The 18,942-nt window shown below is 41.2% G+C and overlaps 1 protein-coding gene across 4 annotated transcripts in view; it reads left to right on the forward strand.

Moving 5' to 3' along the window:
* The window catches only part of MAST4 (microtubule associated serine/threonine kinase family member 4), a 641,164-nt gene that overhangs the window by 416,458 nt on the left and 205,764 nt on the right, over positions 1-18,942 (forward strand). For all 4 annotated transcript variants that reach the window (XM_088443937.1, XM_088443932.1, XM_088443933.1 and 1 more), the window contains one exon: positions 8,532-8,666. In XM_088443937.1, coding sequence (XP_088300063.1) covers positions 8,532-8,666 — 135 coding nt within the window. The remainder of the gene's footprint in view (positions 1-8,531; positions 8,667-18,942) is intronic.

Raw genomic sequence — 18,942 nt, forward strand, 5'->3', positions numbered from 1 at the left:
CACCATTGAAAAGTCTTTGTAATTGAGAATGGGGACAATGACAATAGGCTTTAATGACATCACAGGTTTTCGCCTCAAATGAATATGACCCTATGTGGGTGAGCAAAGTGAGTCCCAGTCAGCATGGCACGGCAGGTAGTGCAATCTTCACACTTGTAGCAACCAAGATGATGGCCTGAAAGCCAATTTGACTTTGCCTCATTTGGTTGCTTCATAGGGCGCATCAGGAGTTGATGTAGATTAGGGCCATAACGGTACGCCATCATAGATGGTTGTTTGCTAATTCCATCCAAAGTAGGGTCAGAGGTGATAATCAACCAATGTTTTTTGATGTCCTTACTAGTTGCATTGGCTGTTTAGATCATACGTGGCTGGATAGATTATCCTAGACGGGTCAAATTTCTTCTTCATGGTGATGCATAGATGTCTGTGCCATGCTTTAGCAAGACACCTTTCTATTACTGACGGTGAGTACCCTCTTGATCGAAATCTTTCATACATCTCCTTTATCTGTATTTAAGCCTGATACGGAGAGGAATTATTGCGTAAGATGCGAATAAACTGTGATATGGGTAGAGATTCCTTGAGACCACTCGCATGATGGCTCGCCGTGTGTAGTAATGTCTGTGGTTTTAAAGTATAGAGTAGAACTTAGTCCAGTAGCCTTGCGTGAAATCGTCACATCTAAAAAATGAATGGACTGTTTGTCTAGACATGCTGTAAAGCATATAGGACTATCTAGTGAATTGAGGATTGTGATCATAGCAAAAAACTCTACATCTTTCCCATTCCAAATGAGGAACAGGCCATCTATGTATCTCTTAAAGAAATCAATCTTAGTACCAAACTGACCCAAAATCTGGTGCTGTTCATATAAATACTTGTAAAGGTTGGTATACGATAGGGCCAAATTGGACCCCATCGCTGTGCCAGACAGCTGAACATAATTTTCACCACAATATCAAAAGTGATTAGAGCCAAGTAGCAATTTGATTAGTTCACAAAGAAATTCAATCGGAGGCCCTACATGAGTGCCAGTGCCTAAAATGGTTCTAATTGTGTCTGTACCTGCATTTTGTTTTATCATGGTATAAAGCGATGCCACATCCATCTTGGCTAATCACGTATCATCTGTAAGGTTATTGAATGTCAGAACCTTATCAAGAAAGTCAGTGGTATCGTGTAGAAAACTGCCCATTAATGCAACATGCGGTTGTAGAAACCCATCTACAAAAATGGCTAAAGGTTGTAACACTGAACCTTTTGCGGAGATAATGGGTCTTACGGACAGGTCAACAAGGGATTTGGGGATCTTTGGTAGTAGGTAGATCATGGGGCACACAGGATGTGGTACTTTAAGATAAGTTGCCACCCCTTCATCGATCCTCCCTTTCTGAAACGCCCGGTTGACTACCAAATAAACCTTGCGTTTGACATCCAGCATAGGATTATTGGCCAATTTAGCATATGTTTGTGCATCATTCAATTGGCGACGTACCTCTTTATCTTAAGCGTGCCAGTCCTGATCCCACCGTGTTTGCATTCCACAGGGTGGAACACACTCCACGAAGATCTAGGTATTACCTGGTTTACTGACTGCCAGTATGTAGTGAATATATTTACAGCCACAGGCTGGATGATTTTGGTCCGATGGGCAGTGGCTTGGCTGGTTTCTGCACTTATAGTTGATGTGCTAAGCCCTTTGTTTACACTAATTTGTTGGCCGCAGGTAGCCGCGATTACACATTATTGGCAGTGGTATATTAGGCTGGACCTGGGTGGTAGGGGGCTATCTTTCTCCAAGGTGGTTGTACTGTTTTGATGCTGTGTCTTGACAAAGGTCCTGAGGGACTGTGGACTTACCTATATGTGAACTGCTGTAATAAACGTATCTACTGAGAGTGCCCATTCCTCTGTGCATGCTATATATATATATATATATATATATATATTATAATAATAGATCCAGTCAGTCCACACTCACGTCATCATAGAATTAGTGCTGGGGTAGCAATTAAAGCAGAGTATCCAAACTCCAAAACATGTTACCAATATAAATTGCACTCACCATACTTTTCTATTCAGCAGCAAGGTCCTTTATTGGTTTTAAAAAAATAGCCGTAGAGGGAATCAACGTTTCAGTCCTCACTGGGGCTTTTGTCAAGGTATCTTGGCTCTTTTTTAAAACCAATAAAGGACCTTGCTGCTGAATCTGATGAGTTCAATTTATATTGGAAATATAGTAGAGCATTAGTCGACTCTAGGAGCCCCTCTAGCTCGGCAAAGTGCAGTTCCATCGAACGATCTATCTGCATATATATATATATATATATATATATATATATATATGTGTGTGTGTATTTACATAGATCGTTCGATGGAACTGCACTTTGCCGAGCTAGAGGGGCTCCTACACCCCATTAGGCTTCCTTCCCATGACCTTTGGTATTTTAGTGTGTGTTTGTGTGTGTGTGTGTATATATATATATATATATATATATATATATATATTATTGTGCATGCGTAGTAGATGCTCCGGTGGCTGGCCAGCCGCTGGGAAGAGAGGAGGGGGCCCGGACAGGGAATGCACATGGGCCCCCTCCTCTCTAAAGACGTTCCTGTGCTGAGGGCACGGGAGCACGGATTGCCCTATTTAGCGGAGTACCGGTCCAGTGACTCTATATATGTGTGTGTGTATGAATATATATATATATATATATATATATATATATATTATTTAGTGTCCGTGTATGCTTGTGGATGTCATATAATTTATATTTCTTTTTAGAAAATGCAGCAGTTCCCCACTTTTAGAGTCACGTCACGGGTTTAATTTTATAACTGCCAAGTCTGGTGATATGAGGATAGCAAGAGATATGAACGGCGCCTGAAATTATGCGTATGACAAATAGGTGTCTCAATAATATTTGTTCATAACTGTGATGGGCCAGAAGATTGATAGCATAATTTTTCTTTTTTTATATCTGACAAAAAAGATTTATATCCTTAGTAAGTCCATTGTTTTATTTCTAAACAATCATGACACACAGTATTCCGAATCTGCTATATGTTTGAATAATTACTGCTTTATTGCTTGATATATACTGTATATTATTATTTTTTGTTCAGCTACGACAAGTTTTAAAGAAAGCAGGTTCAATCACGAATGGGGAAGATTATGAAATCATTCAAATATTTGAAATTGAATCTAGGTACACACTATGCAATAATCGGGCCCATCATCGGTCTGATAATCTGAGAGTGTGTTCGCAGCAGCTATCTTGTGGGAGCCCCTACCAATAGAATAGTTAATATATGTTGGCAATGTTCATAAAAAGTACACGTGTGAATACTCCAAGCAGAACAAATGCTTAAAAACACTGTAGTGCCCTTAGTTCACATTATGCCACACACAAACCCCAGTTCACATATGCCACAGTGCCCTTAACACTGGTTATGTAGTTGTGTGTGTTCTATGGGTCAGTGCTCGGCCCTGGTCATAGATAGCCTTATATAGGGCAACCCAGCTCCAGAGGGGGCACATCTTGTCAAGAATTACTCAGGACAATCTAGAAATCAGACTGACTGGAGTACAGATGGGTGAAGAGTAGTGTTCCGCTAGGGACACAATAGTGGCCGGGTCTGGGACCGGACATTGGATCCCAGTGCCAACATAGGAGCCACTTCTCAAATTTGGCACTGGCTGCGAGCCAATCGTGGCTTGCAGACTAGCAGCCATCAGGAGCGGCAAGCCAGCCGCGGCTCTCCAGGTCTTTGTTCTGTCCACTTGCCAGCGCGTGCAGTGTCAGTACAATAACAGAAAGAGAGCATGGAAGAGCTCCTGAAGAGGCACGGATGAGGCTGTGCCTTCAGACATAAGACTGCAAGAGGTGGCAAAAGGAAGACGGAAGGTGTTTGGTCAAGCCAGGCAAGGGGTCTTTTTCGAAAGTGCTTATACTGGAGTCAGGTGAAGTCAGCGAGAGTCAAGTAGCTGGCAGAGTCAAGCCAGCACCGAGAAGTGAGAGAGGATTCGGTATTTGGCAATCCAAGGAGCGGCACTGACCCCTGCTGTGAAGGTCCATCGCAGATGGTACCTTTCTGTGCCCGCCAAGGTCGTCAGAGCATTTAAGGTCTCAGTGGCACACCCTTTACTCATTACCACCCTAGACCACCAAGGATTCGAGCTTTTGCCCCCCCGCACACAGTTGGGTGTTTGGCCGGCGGGACCCTAAATTCTTGTCTATAGTAGCTAATTGGGCTTGGTGATCACCCACCGTTGTTCATCCAGCACTGTGTGTAAGCAGCACTGAGGGTCGATTTTCGTTCCAAAGGCAGTCGTATGATTGGATCTAACCTGCTACATAACAAGGCTCGTTGCACATTTTGTGGGGTGTATGAATTTACGATAATCTCTTTAAATTAACTGTAAGAAGAAATGTCAAATACATCACCTTTGTGATGATTTTAGGACAGATCATCTTTCAGACTGGAATGATAAATCTCTAGTGTGTACACTAAAAATCAGATGACCTCACAATCGTTTAAATACTCTGAAAATCATAACATTGGTTGGGCTGTGAGTGAAATTGTTCAGGTGTGTACCTAGCATTAGTCCCCAGTATTTTGTTCCTATGCAATTGCACATGTGAAAGACTGTACTATTCCATCATTATATTCTATTTATGTCTGGAAAAGTGAGACTGGGATTTTACAAACCAACATGTTTAAAGACAGGAAACCGGAACTGTACATTAAATTGTTTAAAGTAGGTTGTATTTGAAAGCATTGGTTGATTACATGGTTATTGTAAATCCTCTTACTATGAGTACAGTACACAGTGGGAATCTTGCTTTGTTTCCTAATCAAGCTTATAATAATAGGAGCCTAATTGTTTAAATACTAATTTAATGTTTTTTAAGCTTACAATTTGCATGTAATTGATTGCTTCCTTAAAGAAATAGTCTCCTCATCGCACATTTTCTATTTATAAACCTCAACAGCTAGCAGGGTGTTGGAGATAAGATGTCATAGTGATCACATGGGCCACATGTCCCAACCTCCTACTGCAGAGGGAATGAGAATTGTGATTTCCAGCTATTTTGGCACCATTTTTGTTGGTAGCACTGATTGGATGACTTCTGTCTGATGTGTGGACAGCTCTGAAGAACCAGCTGTAGCTGAAGAGCTATTTTGTGTGTAGGGGGTTAGCACCTCACAAACAGTTAGGTATCCTAGCCGTAGGTCCTCCATTATTTAGGCTTTTATAATATCTGCTACAGGATAACTCTGCTTTAACATGAGCTTAAAGAATAGGGTTAGAAATATGATGGAGATTTGAAAACAGTGGTATATTTAAATATCTTCAGTAGACATCAAAAGAACCCTAGGAGTTGGAGAACTTCCTGTCCATTTGAAGATGGACGGAAGAATGGATTTAATTGGTTGAGCTGCCTGTTTTACATACCGTATTTGTTGATTTGTCCCTTAGATTAAACTACAGCCTGCTTCATTGTTTTTTTTCACCCACAGTTTAGAAGCCTTAGACACAAAACTGTATTCTTATTTATTCAGTTTTTATTTTTCATCATAGAAATCAATGTTCTTGCTAATGAACTATGGCCCTCATTCAGAGCCGTTCGCTATTTGCGGTCGTTCGTTCAAAAACAAGGGGTGGCTATTCAAATGATCCTTTCGCAAATTGCAGTCTGTTCACACCTCTAAGTCTGAACGAGCGAGCAAAACATACGCTCGTTTATTTGATAAAAACGCCCCCTGGCCGCTCGCACCATACGTCATGTCCGCTATTTATTTGATTAATCGAGTACATCGTACAGCGTATGAACTGCTCGCTATTCTAGTGGTTGGTTTTTTCAACCGCTATTTTGCGAGCAGTTCTGAGTTTAAAAAAACCAAGTGACGTGGTCAATGACGCTGCTGGATTAATTATGCACACCCTTAAAACGCCCGTTTTGACCTTTAAGCACGCCTGCGTTCGAATTCCACTCCCCCGTTTTCAAGCACCTTCCCCTGTTACCACCCACATACGCCTCATTCTGTCACTCAAAATAGCAGGCACTCGCTATATAGCGTACAAACGATTTTCGGCCGCACTGACTGGTTCGCGCATGCGTACTAAAAACCGTACGCATGCGCAGATGTGCGAACATCGCTCGGAACGAGCGTACTGCCGCTAACGAGCGGCTCTGAATGAGGGCCTATGTCAGTCATCAGAGCCTCAGGCATCAGATGCAAATTTAATCTATTACTACATAAACATAGCAAGGAAATTCATGCTGTACCTTTGTTAGGCCCATAATACATTGATTACGCATGACTGTGGCTACTCTTTCTAAAGCAGGCATGTCAAAAAACTGAATTTTGGTATTTATGCTCCCTTCAACTTTGTGTGTCTTACTTATGGCTTCTGGTTTCAATTGCAATTAAATGCTAACCAAATATATAGTATATTATGAGTAAGGACTAAACTTAAGCAATCCAGGTATGGGATCTATTGTCTTATAAGCTTTGGAGTCATGGTTATCTAGATAAGTATTTCTTCCTTAATTTGGATCAATAAACTATGCTTGAGCCTACGCCTTACTCATGATATACTATGTATTTGGTGAGCATTACATTTAAATCTACTGTCTTGTTTTCCTACTCTACTACCTATGATTCTATACCCTCAAAAATAAGTTGATCTTGTTTTATCTCTCTCTCTCTCTCTCTCTCTCTCATTACTCAATCATGCAGTAGTTACTCATATTCTGAAAAAAAAAAAAATGTAACCCCTGTACTCTTTCAAATTACTGTCCCATCTCTCAGCTTCCTTGACCCTTCAAGTTCCTTGAGATGCTTGCCTACAGTCACCTCACACAGTATTGGACCCAATTCAGTCTGGCTTTCGTTACCAACACTACATAGATTCTGCACTGACTAATGTGGTCAATGATTTCATCAGTACTAAATCTAAAGGACATCTCTCACTTCTGATTCTGATGGATCTCTGTGCTCATTTGACTCTATTGACCACTCTCTTCTCGCACAAGCGCTATAATCCCTGGGTCATCAGGACACTGTCCTCTACTAGTTCTCATCCTAGTTATGAAATTATTCTTTCAAAAGTACAGATAGTTGTCTGGAGCCCTTTAACCAGAGAATAAGATAATTTATTGTTCTTCAGAGTGAAATACAAAAGTTTGTTTCTCTTTTATTTTTGTCACTGTCTGCTGCTAAAACAGCATGTGTCCCATAGTCTATCAGTCCATTGGATTGCCACCATAAAACCAGCAGAATTGCAAAACAATATAAATGGAAAAGTATCACAGGCATGTTAGTATTTGTTAATGGTTTGTAACATTTGTAAAAATAAAATGGGGTTTGTGATAGCAAAATAGAAAAATTGTGTTTAAATTTTCTCATATACAATATCGTAAAAAGGTAATGATGTAGTAAAAGGTAAGTGCCCAATATTAATAATACCTGTGAAAAGAATTGCTGTAAAAAAGACGGGGAAATAAAATTTTATCCATGTGCAGTTGCGGAATTAATAACCCTTCAATTGCAATATTGTAAAATAAAATAAATATATTAGAATAGAAAATGATCTCTTTCTTAGTATGGAGTCACCATGTTATCTAGTGACCCTTCATGTAGAATTACATTGTGTTTGTCAACATTTGATAGAAATTTGTGTGCTTTGTGTGTAGGTTATTTTTGAACCCTGAAATATAGTTTTTAAAGTGGATTTGATCATTGATCAAATAAAATGGCACGCGTGTGTTGGTGTGTATGCAGTGGTGTATTTTACCTAGAGGCTGCAGCCCCCCATTAAAATTTGCCACTTCGGGGAGTCAATTGCAGTCTGTGACTGCACTGTGACTGGCATTGGCTTCCCAATGGGGCTGCAGCTGATGCAGTCTGTAGAAGCTGGTAATATGCAAATGCGCGGCGCCCCTACTACTGCTGCGCACATGCCGGAGTAATACGTGGTGGCAGGGTAGAGGAGATGAGAGACAAGTTAGGAGAAGGACTGATGAGCTTTAACAAAAAGGTGCATTTTTAGGGAGCATTTAAAGCTGGGGAGACTAGTGGACAGTTTCACTAGCCAAAGGAGTAAGTTCCAGACCAGTGGACTGAGCAAGTGTGAGAGGAAGTTACCAGGGGGAAGGTCAGGTAATAATTGGAGTAGGAACGGATGGGGCAAGAGGTAGTGTGGACGGAGGTGAGGTTATTATACAGTAGTCTGCAATAACCCTGCATGGTATATTTCATTTTGTGTGTGTCCTGTACCATTCATTATCACTAGTGATACTTAAACACTCCTGCTGGAGAGGTGGAAAAGTAGTGTTTGATGACCAGGAACGAACACTTATGGTGCACAGGAGTCTCTCAAAGAAAGGTCTTTATCTAAACATACAACACCAAAAAAGCCCCACTATTTTCACATTGATTTTTTGTCACAAAGGCAGAAAGTTACATTATCCTATATCCTTTAAATCAAGATTTCTTTCTTCTTGTCATGTTTACAGAAAGATAGTACCAGCCATCCAAGACCGTCTACCTTCTTTTCTGAGCAGAAAACGAACAGAGCAGGGAGTCTCAGCAAGTGACATCCAAAGCTTACCCCACACAGGCAGATCCGTGGCTAATTCTGTCAATCAGCGGTAAGGCTGGCCGATCCTTTTCTCAGTGGGTTCCATTCTGCTAGCGTGACTAGCATAGCTTATTTAGGACAATAAGGGGGAGATGTATCAAACCCTGGATAGAGATACAGTGGAGAAGTTGTCCACAGCAACCAATCAGCTTCTAGCTATCATTTCTCCCGCATAGTCTATTAAATGAGAGCTAGAAGCTGATTGGTTGCTATGGGAAACTTCTCCACTTTATCTCTGTCAAAGGTTTGATACATCTCTCCCTAAGTCTTTACGAAAATTAATTTTAAAAGTAATTTCGTTTAATATTTTTCATTTTCTGTATTATGAAGCAAACTTTATTTTAAAAAAAATGTAAATATGATGTACTATTTATTTGATGTTCAGAATTCCACATTTCCTTTATGAACAACAGAATCCCGGGTTTTTATTGGCTATTGAAGTTCCTGCTGCCAGGGGCTTAGTTATAAATGGGTGCAGACTGGGGGCCCACACCGCACACCATGCACCCATGTTATACTCACCACTCCGAAGTCCCACGTCGGCACCAGTTTCAGCGCTGTAAAAACTGCCTGGAAAATGGCCACCGTGGCCATTTTCTGGCATGATGCCCAGTATGTAAAGCACTGGGAAAATGGCTGCCGTGCCATTTTCCCTGTGACCTGCATATGCGCTGTAGACTCTGGGCATCCACTAGAGGAGGGGGACCCGGACGGAGATTGCACACGGGCCTCCTCCTCTCTTGAAACGCCTCTGCCTGCTGCCCAGTGTCTGTTTCAGCTTGTACAGTATCCCATAGCCTGCACACACTGAGCTATTTCTAGTCCAGTGTCCAGGATTTTCCATCATGTCCATTTACAGTTGGATTTTGTTAATTGCACATTGTCTGCACTGGAAGAGCGGAGGAAGAAATAGGAAGCGATATGATTGACATTGATCTTCTTTGGTCATTTTTATGATCTATAGGCCCGTATTCAGTTTGAGCGGACCCGCAATACTTTTTCGCCTACATCGCGTGTTTTGCAGGTGGAAAAGTATCGCCCGCGTATCCCGTATTCAATTTGAAAGTAGGCGAAAACTGGACCCGGCGAAACTTAAACAAGCGGCAAGTACTGTCAGATTTGGGGAAATCAGACTGTCACCCCCCAAAAGATGATCTGACATGGGGGTTAGCTATGGTACCCTCCGATTTGGCTTGCTGAATGTATTTGGTGTTTTTAAACGGGCTCAATAGCTGCTAAATAGCGTTTTTGTATAAGTGGTGAAGAATAGTATTCCGGAGGTTTTTTTGCAGAAAATAACTTATCCTAGCAAATTTGGGGTACTTGAAAATGGGGGCCAGCATATTTTAAAGCTGCTAGAGTTAAGTTTAAAAAACGTGAAAGATCCACCTGCCGCAAGCCCCTGCAATGAAAAAAACACCTGGGGAATACTTGGGGACCCCCTCAGAGTCAAGTTCGCTAGTTTTTAACTTTGTCCCCCAACATTTTTTTTTCACCCCCAAAATCAGTGATTTTTTTGGGGTGTTCGTAAGTGTTTGTTAATTTATTTTTTGACACAGTTTACCTTTGGGGGACTGTCTGAAGGCTGCACGGGGGTTCCCGCTTTGTTGCACCCCAAAACCCCAATTCTGCACTTTTTTCCGCCTGCTATTCATATGCGAAACTTTTCCGCCTATTACATTGCATCGACTTTCCGCCTAGGCGGAACGTCTTTCAAATTGAATACGGCGTTACTGGCGAAATTATGTCATCGGCGAAGTGTTTTTGCCCAAAACACGCGAAAACGGCTTTTCGCTCCAAATTAAATACGGGCCTTAGTAGGAAAATCTATGAGAGATGGTAGATGAGCAGTGAAGTGTTAAGGTGGCCACACACATGGCGATCTGCACACGGTCAGCCGATGTGTACGATTTGTGTACGATTTCGCTTGAATCTCTCCCCGGCAGCTCTGCACACGATCTCCACATGATCTGCACACAATCTGTTGTCCAATCTTCAAACGATCTCTCCTGCATCCAGACTTTCACAGTGCATCGCCTTCTAGATTGTCAGATCTGCCCTACTGCACGGCAGATCTGAAGATGCGATGTGTGACCAGCGGGGACGCGCATTGCATCGTTATCGTGAGTGGGGACTCACGATTTACTCTCAATTTGGCCATATTTTACACGATCTGTCGTTCCAATGTGTCGGAATCGGCCAGATCGGGTAAAATATCGTGTGTGGCCAGCATTACATTGCTTTCCCTGCAATGAGGTGCAAATTGATTACAACCACTTTGTAAAATTTGTCAGCACCTCCTGGCACATTTTCTGATTGCTTATGTTATATATTTGTATTTACTATCGTCAGCCAATAATTATTTCTGCTTTTCTTGTAGTGTCCTAAATCCAAGACAAAAAGTACCACATACTGTAGCAAATCCTAACTGGTAAAGTAGTTTATGACTAAAGCTGGGTACACACGATCCCTGGCTGATCGGGTTAAACGCTCCTAATCAGCCAAGCAGTGTGCACCCAGCTTGACCACCTGGTAGACCCGTACACTGTGGTCTAGAAATAGCTCAGTGTGTGCAGGCTATGGGATGGGGAGGGCGGGCCGGTCAATATTAAACAGCACATAAGATACGACATCCCTATCCCGGCCGTTGCAGAAGCTTTATAAGCCGTTTATCAGCTCACGGTCCTGCATACACATCTATTCAATCATCGGCCCGTTCATCCTACATCGGATAATCATCCCGAGGATTGAATAGGTGTGTACCCAGCTTAATGGTGAAACAGGGATAAGCTGCAATATTCAATGAATGTTTATTTCAGTAATATAATATCTTAAAACTTTTTTGTTCTCTGCGTTTTGCATTTTTATGCTAACATGCTAAGGTTTAGCTCTTTTTTAATATCATATTTCAATGGTATATATTAAGAGACTTTGGCTGTGTTTCTGAATTGCAAGTAGATTTTTTGGGGTGGAAGGCAGAGATCTAGCTGTGGGTGGACTACAGGTGTCAGCATGTACTCACAGAGGATGGATGCGCCAATCCTCCTCTTTTAGTATGCTGGTATGGAAAGTCTTATTTTTACTTGCTGTAACTATTGTTATAGCTATGACAGAGGGGGTGGCCTGTTTTTGTAAGATTTCATTTTAAATGTGGAACTTTTTAAAAGCCTTTTTCACTTCATAGGGGAGAATTCAATTGAAAGCGATGTGTATATGGCGCACATATCTGCCATATATGGTAGAGCCGACATCACAATTTTCCCCTCACACCCCATAGAGATGCGAGGGAAAACGTACGATGCCATCTAATAAAATGTGCCATTCCGGAACTGCATATAACGTCCGTCGCATTGAATTGAGTTCCCCATAGATGCATTATGGACCGACTATATTCTACTTTATATTGATTGTGTATTGCCATTCCTATTTGAAATATCCAAACTAATAGCTAAGGCATAAGGTATAAAGAGTGATGAATAATGTCTTTGAAGAAGTCCAGTGTCACAGTGGTAAGAATTTTTTATTTGACTTTGGGTTGTGGGTTGACAATTTTCTTCCGTATTTTTATCAACTACAGACTGGATGGGGATTTTCTAAGCTAATTTTCGAACCTATTCCATATGGTCCACATAATATCACAGTATGTTGTATCCCTTTATACAAAATTGAATATGTATATATTAAGATCAACTTGTATTTTTCAATTTCCCTCACAGCAATATACCAACTTCAGGTGATCTTAGTGTGTGTGTTACATCACCGTGTGTCATTACTCTCCAGGTTTAAGATATATACATATATATATATATATATATATATATATATATATTCTCATCACTTGTGTATCATGAGGAATTTATACATTACCTAAATATGTATATACTTGTTTTTGTCTGCAGGCGACTTATCAGGTACAGCGTGGATGGAAGTTTTACTACATCTTTGCTTATGGTGCCTTTAGAAAAGTTCTCTGGTTACACAGATCAAGGATCAGTAAGCCAGTAAATTCAGGAGGCCCTAATGTGAATGATAAAGTAGTATTCTTTGTCACGTGTTAATTAGACAGTTGCCACTGTTGCTACAGTATCCTAAACTGTGTTGCTTCCATTTGAACCGCTTTTTAAAATCTGCTGTTCAGCAATGATAATTTATTGGCTCACCAGAGTCATACAGATTTGAAACAGTGGTCCAAGTGGAAGCTGAACACCACCGGTGAGTTATAGTGGAGCCCGTATAATTGACACATACTTATTTTTTACAGCAAACGCAAAATTTATTAAATCAATAAATTAATCTATGAAATAGCTATATTCTGCAAAATTGTATTTTTTAGCTTTAAGAGGGTTATAACATAATTTCTTCTTTGAGATTCACAGGCATACCATGGCACCAAACAGTTAAAGCTTCTGCTCCCAGAATGTCCCGGGTCGATACACTTTTGTAACAGGAGGACTGCTTAGAGCAGTCCTAAGCTTTTATTTTATGTTTTATTTTATTTGATGTTTTTCTGAGTTGGCAGTACCAAGCGTCTACCTCCGCCGAGCCGCAACATCAGTTATTGTGCCGGTGATTTCAGCGGGTCGCGGCTGAGCTTAGCTAGAAGCAATGCTGTGACCTGGACTGCATCGGATGTTCGAAGATGTCAGTTACAAGAAATTGCGAGCGGCAGTCCTTGCTTTTGTTGTCAGAGACTCACCAGAAGCCGCTGCTGTCAGGGCCCTATCATCTTGATGCCGGGGATCGGTAGCAGACGCTATCTGTTGCCACGAGGCCAGCGTACCCAGCTGGTTAATGCAGCTTAAGGGAGGTAGGCGCTCCCCACGGAAGCTCCACCCCAGACGCAGTCCCTAAGAAGGGTTTTGCGCATTTGGGTTGCCCGCCTGCCCTCCATGTGTTTGAGACGCTCTCGGTCCACGTTCAGTGTGCCCTGTAGCAGTTGGTCTCAGGAGGGTCTGTGCCAGTCTCCCTGTATACCTTTCACATGGTTAAGGTATATGGTGCTTTATGTCCTACCATTCCTTTCCGTTGCTGTAGTTGATTTAGAGACGATTGTAATTATATTACATATGCATTGTATGTGACTGTTTGCTAGCTGCTGATTGACACTGTCTTTTATTTCTAAATATGTCAATTGTAACTATCACTGTTTTCTCTCCATCCTCTTGTGGGTGGAGGTTTCTTTCTGAGTACTTCACCTTCATTAAGATTTTGTGAATCCTGTCGCATAACATTTCAATTATTGCCTTTATATTGAACATGTCAAAAGATAAAGGGAAAGAGGAGGGGGAGCAGCCTGTGCTGGTTCCATGTAAGTCATCTACGGCTTATGTATCCTCTCAGGAGGTAAAGGATGGTTTGTGTGTTGTCTGTTATAAACAGCCATCTCACCAGTCCAGTTTTACCTGTCCCTGGACAAGCGCAATCTTGGGTTACCTATTTTTCCCAGGTTATGATGAATGTTGTGGATCGTATGGCTGCTCCCACGATGCCTCCTTGGATGGGGGACACACAGTATGCTATGTTTGCACCTCCTATGCATCCATCATGGAAGGATGTTTAAGACCTTTCTAGTCAGAGTATGGCATCATCTAATGTTGATAACAGACCGGTAGTGACCAAAGCACCTAAGTGCAAGTTATCTTTCTATTAGTCTGCCGCCATATGGATTCAGACGCATCATCAGGGGAATCAAATGATGCACAGAGTTCCTGTCCAGGATCTAGTTCTGGGGGAGGATCATCCGTCCACGGTGGATGTTCCTTCTTTGGTGAGTGTGGTTAGGTCAATCCTAGATATTCAGGATGATGAACTAGCTCATAGTAAGAAGGCTCCAACGTTTAATCACTACCGGAAGGTGGTCAAAACGGAGTTCCCTGTATCTGAACAGTTTACAGAGCTTATCGAGGAGGCATGGGGTAACCCTGATAAATTATTTTATGTGAATAAAAGAATAACGTCATTGTATCCGTTCTCACCTTCTGTATGTACTAAGTGGGAGGTACCTCCTACTGTGGATGCTCATGTAACACATTTAATCAGAAATGCTACATTGCCTATTATATCAGCGTCTTCGCTAAAGGATTCCACAGATAAAAAGATTGAAAGATTGAAGCCTGACTTAAAGTAATATTTTCGTCATCTGGAGCGGTTGCTTGTCCAGCTATGACTGGCAGAGCTGTAACTAGACTTTTTGGTGCCCTGTGCCAGAAAGAGCATCGGCGCCCCCCTCATTTTTCAAAGGGACATAATGCACCCAAAAAAGGGAATGGCCTCATAGGGAAGGGCCAGGGTAGAGATAAGGGAGTCCAGGAGATGCTGGGGATGAAATAAGAGGAAGCTACAGTGAGAATGATAATAAACAGAAATTTGACAGGCCCAAACAATGCCCCCAGATCTGTGGTGCCCTGTGCGATGGCACCGGCCGCACTACCCTAGCTACGGCCCTGATGACTGAAGCCTGGGTAGTCAAAACTGTTGAAGAATGGATAGGGGCATTGGAAAATTCGTTACCAGAGAACAGATGATGAATATCTCCCACATACGGGAAGCAGCTTCCTATCTGGGAGGGGCAACAGTGGATGTTGGAATTTTAGCTTCTAGGGCATCAGCAGCATCAACAGTGACACACAGGGCCCTTTGGTTCAGATCTTGGAAAGCTGATACAGGATCAAAGAGGGCCTTGGAAATCTTTCCTTTCTATGGAAAGGTGCTTTTTGGATCAGAGTTGGATAATATAATCACTACCCTGGCAGCTTCAAAATCTGCAGATCTGCCATCTACGTCATATAGTTGAACTAAGCAGGTTTCTTTTCAGTCTTTTCGTCCTCAGCAGAAAACCAAAAGATATAAGTATTAGTACAAGTTAAATACTAAATTTAAATACTAAATCTAGGCAGTTTTCCTTTCCTTCCACTAGGCCAACTAGTTTTCGCAAGTCTAAGCGATAAAGTAAGAGGTCTGGCCCGGCAAGACGTCCAGCTTCTAAGCTGGACAAGAAGCGCTCGGCCTGATGGAGCAGGCCTACTCCTGGGGGATCCCAGGGTGGGAGGCCGATTTCTTCAGTTTGCGGATTGTTGGTGTCAAACAACAACAGAATCCTGGGTCCGAGAAGTGGTCTCTCATGGGTATGCCCTCACTTTCAGGAGACATCCCCATCAGAAGTTTTTTTGCACAGATCCTCCATAAGATGCGGACAAGGCCTTAGCTTTTCAGGGAGTCATTCACTCCCTGCTACAGGCAGGGGTAATAGTCCTATTTCCTATGTCTCAACAATGAAGGAGTTATTGGCCAGTCCATATCTGGGCCTTTTTCATATTGCATTGCATTACTGTTCGTTTTTCCATTATGTAGTATTAGCTTATCCCATAAAACACTTAACAATGTACATGGGCATGTTGCTGCTAAAAAGTGCATTGAAATACAGTGCACAATAAACTAAAACCTTCTCTTGTCTCTTACTTCAAAGTAACCCCACTATGGCTTGTAAAATATCTGTGTCAGTGTATAATTGAGTTAAATAAATTGTGTGAAGTGTTTATGCTGCCCTAAATCTATCACATTGGTGGCTTTATTACCCAGATCTGCCATGTCTAGTGAGGTCATTCATCATGAATACATTAAGTTGAAGTGTACCTGTGACTTAAATAGGATGCCATAATTTTTCGGCTGCACCAATAATCCGGCGATCGGTTCAGTCCAGCTAGTGACTTCATTTAGGCATGAGGTCATAGGTGATGTCACTAGTTCCTTCTGCATTATACAGGATTAATGTTGGTTTAGTTTTTGGAATAGCTACATCTACTGTGAGTTGGTGACTGATAACATACTGATAATGTGTTTATTCTCCTTAATTCATTATAAGTGAAGCACAGAATTTTAAAGCCAATATACTAAGTCAGAGGGTCCCAAACACGGTCCTCAAGGCTCCCCAACAGTCCAGATTTTAGAGATATCCATGGATGAGCACAGGTTAAATCAAATTGACTGAGGTACAGTTAAATAATCTGTACTCAACCATGGATATCTCTAAAACCTGAACTGTTGGGGCACCCTGAGGACCGCATTTGGGAACCTATGTACTAATTACACCAACTATCCCCATATCATGGCATCAGAACACAGTGGGACAATTTAACTTCTCATTTAGAAAGACTCCATATAACCAATATGATATTGCACAAACCATGATACTTACAATAACGATTTTCAGATTCTTTAATCAGCAACATTTACCTAAGTATAAAACATAAACCACATTGTAGCGCCAAAACTACTAACATGCCTCTAAAGTCACTTTATAAAAACAACTTTTATATTACAAAATATTAAATATTCTTCAGTACTGAATAGTTTACATCTAGCTTTCCGAGAATAGAGACTAAATTGAACAAACAAAAAAATTCCACTATGAAATGATACGCTTTATTGCCCTATTGATGCAATTAATTTAATTTTACATGCACCCAGTCTGTGTTTGGAAAATACACGACATCAGATCTATTCATTGGGTTCTCTTGTTTTGTTTACAGTTTTTGTTCTGCTTGTCCTTATTGAACTAGTCTGTACAGGGATGCTGAGGGTTAACGATTACGTGTTCTTAGGTGAATCGCTTTTAATGTGCATTGCAGGGTTTGGTGTGTGTGTTGTTGTCAGTGTTTAGAGGAGACTTCATTTGACAGAACCGGAGAAGGAGAATCCTGGCAGAGACAGAGAGCCACTTAATATGCGCTGCTCGGAGCCTCATTTGCAATTCTGTTAGTGTGCGTTTTTTTTTGCTTTGCAGAAATCAGTGCTGCATTCATCGTGTTAACCTGAATATAGCAGCTGACATCTCTTTATTACAGCTAGAGGTGGAAGGACCCAAACTTGGAGAATCACCCCCTCCCCCCTGAAATTGTTAGTCCATTCCTTTATAGTGGCTCATTTTGGCTCTCTGTCAGCGCCAGGATGCTGCCAGTGGATGCGTGTCATGGTCTCAATAGATTGTGCTAAAATATAACAGTCATGAAAGCCCAGCGGGAAAGGCTGCGAATTCCAGGGTTGACCTTGGAGTAAGTATTGTCTCTCTTTAATATTTTGATGGTTTCTGCATGTCATTAGCTTTTGTGCAACCAATAGCTGTGTAGGTTGTGTTTTTTTACTGACAGCCTCGGAGCCCTGCAGCCCGAGGTGCATGCTTTATGTGTACTGCAGCTGGCTCTCTATCCTGTGAATGCTGATCACCTAACGCTGCTAAACAGATCCATGAGGTCCCCCCTGTTCTCCGGCAGACCATAGCGTGCCTCAGTGCCCTGGCCATTTAATTACAGAAGAATAGGATTTTGTAGGCCGTGATGTGTTTGTATGTGTTGTGTGTATTCCACTCTCCACCTTCTGCACCCCTCCCCCTCGGTGTTTGTCCCAGCACTGCCTTCCAGATCAGGCCTCTCTGTGCCTCCTGAATAATCAGTAACACTACAACACAAATTAAAACCTAATTGAAAAGCGGTTCATGAAAATGTATTAGCCATATTCAATTTTTATCACACCAACGTGATCAATAATAGACATTTTAAGGGAAATAAATGTCATTTTATTTATGCAGTTCTCCAACCTGTATGTGATTTTGTATCATTGTCTGCATTTATGTTAGAGGTGATACATCTGTATATATACTTTTATTTTATATTTTTGCCCCTGATAGCTGTAGAATGTTATAATTTGTGTGTTTAAATATGTATTCATATGTGAGCTTTTTATGTAAATAAAGTGTTTTATGGCCATCTGTCTACACGCTGTTTATTATTCAAGTACTTAAGCCTTGTAGTGATTAATATTGCTATTCTATTCATTTTCTGTACATTGGATGTAATCATTTGCATGTAGTATGTCTGTTATATTTATAAAGCATTATTGTTTACACACCCATTTAAATACTGTGTATGCCTCATAAATGTGATAATTCTACCCTGTGTATGTTTGTTGTGTGTCTACAGTATGAATATAGTGAATTATACTACCTTAAGATAACTTGGCTTGTACATGCTTTCTTGCAATATTACATAAATATGTTGTTTATGCTTCTGGCTTGCTTGTGCTTTTTACACACAGCTTTACTTCATTAGCCAGTTTAATTGTGTTGCTCTTAGATATGACCGAGCTCTACTGTGCTTTTTGTATATCATACATTTATACGCAGGCAGCAGTTTTGTGTCATATCAAAGGGCAACAGAAATTATATAAAAACATATCTTAAAGGCATAAAAAAGCCAGATACATAAAAGTTGCAGGTAGAAGCATGCAAAACA

This window comes from Taudactylus pleione, unplaced genomic scaffold (assembly GCF_031769625.1).
Source record: "Taudactylus pleione unplaced genomic scaffold, aTauple2 ptg000336l, whole genome shotgun sequence".
NCBI lineage: Eukaryota > Metazoa > Chordata > Amphibia > Anura > Myobatrachidae > Taudactylus > Taudactylus pleione.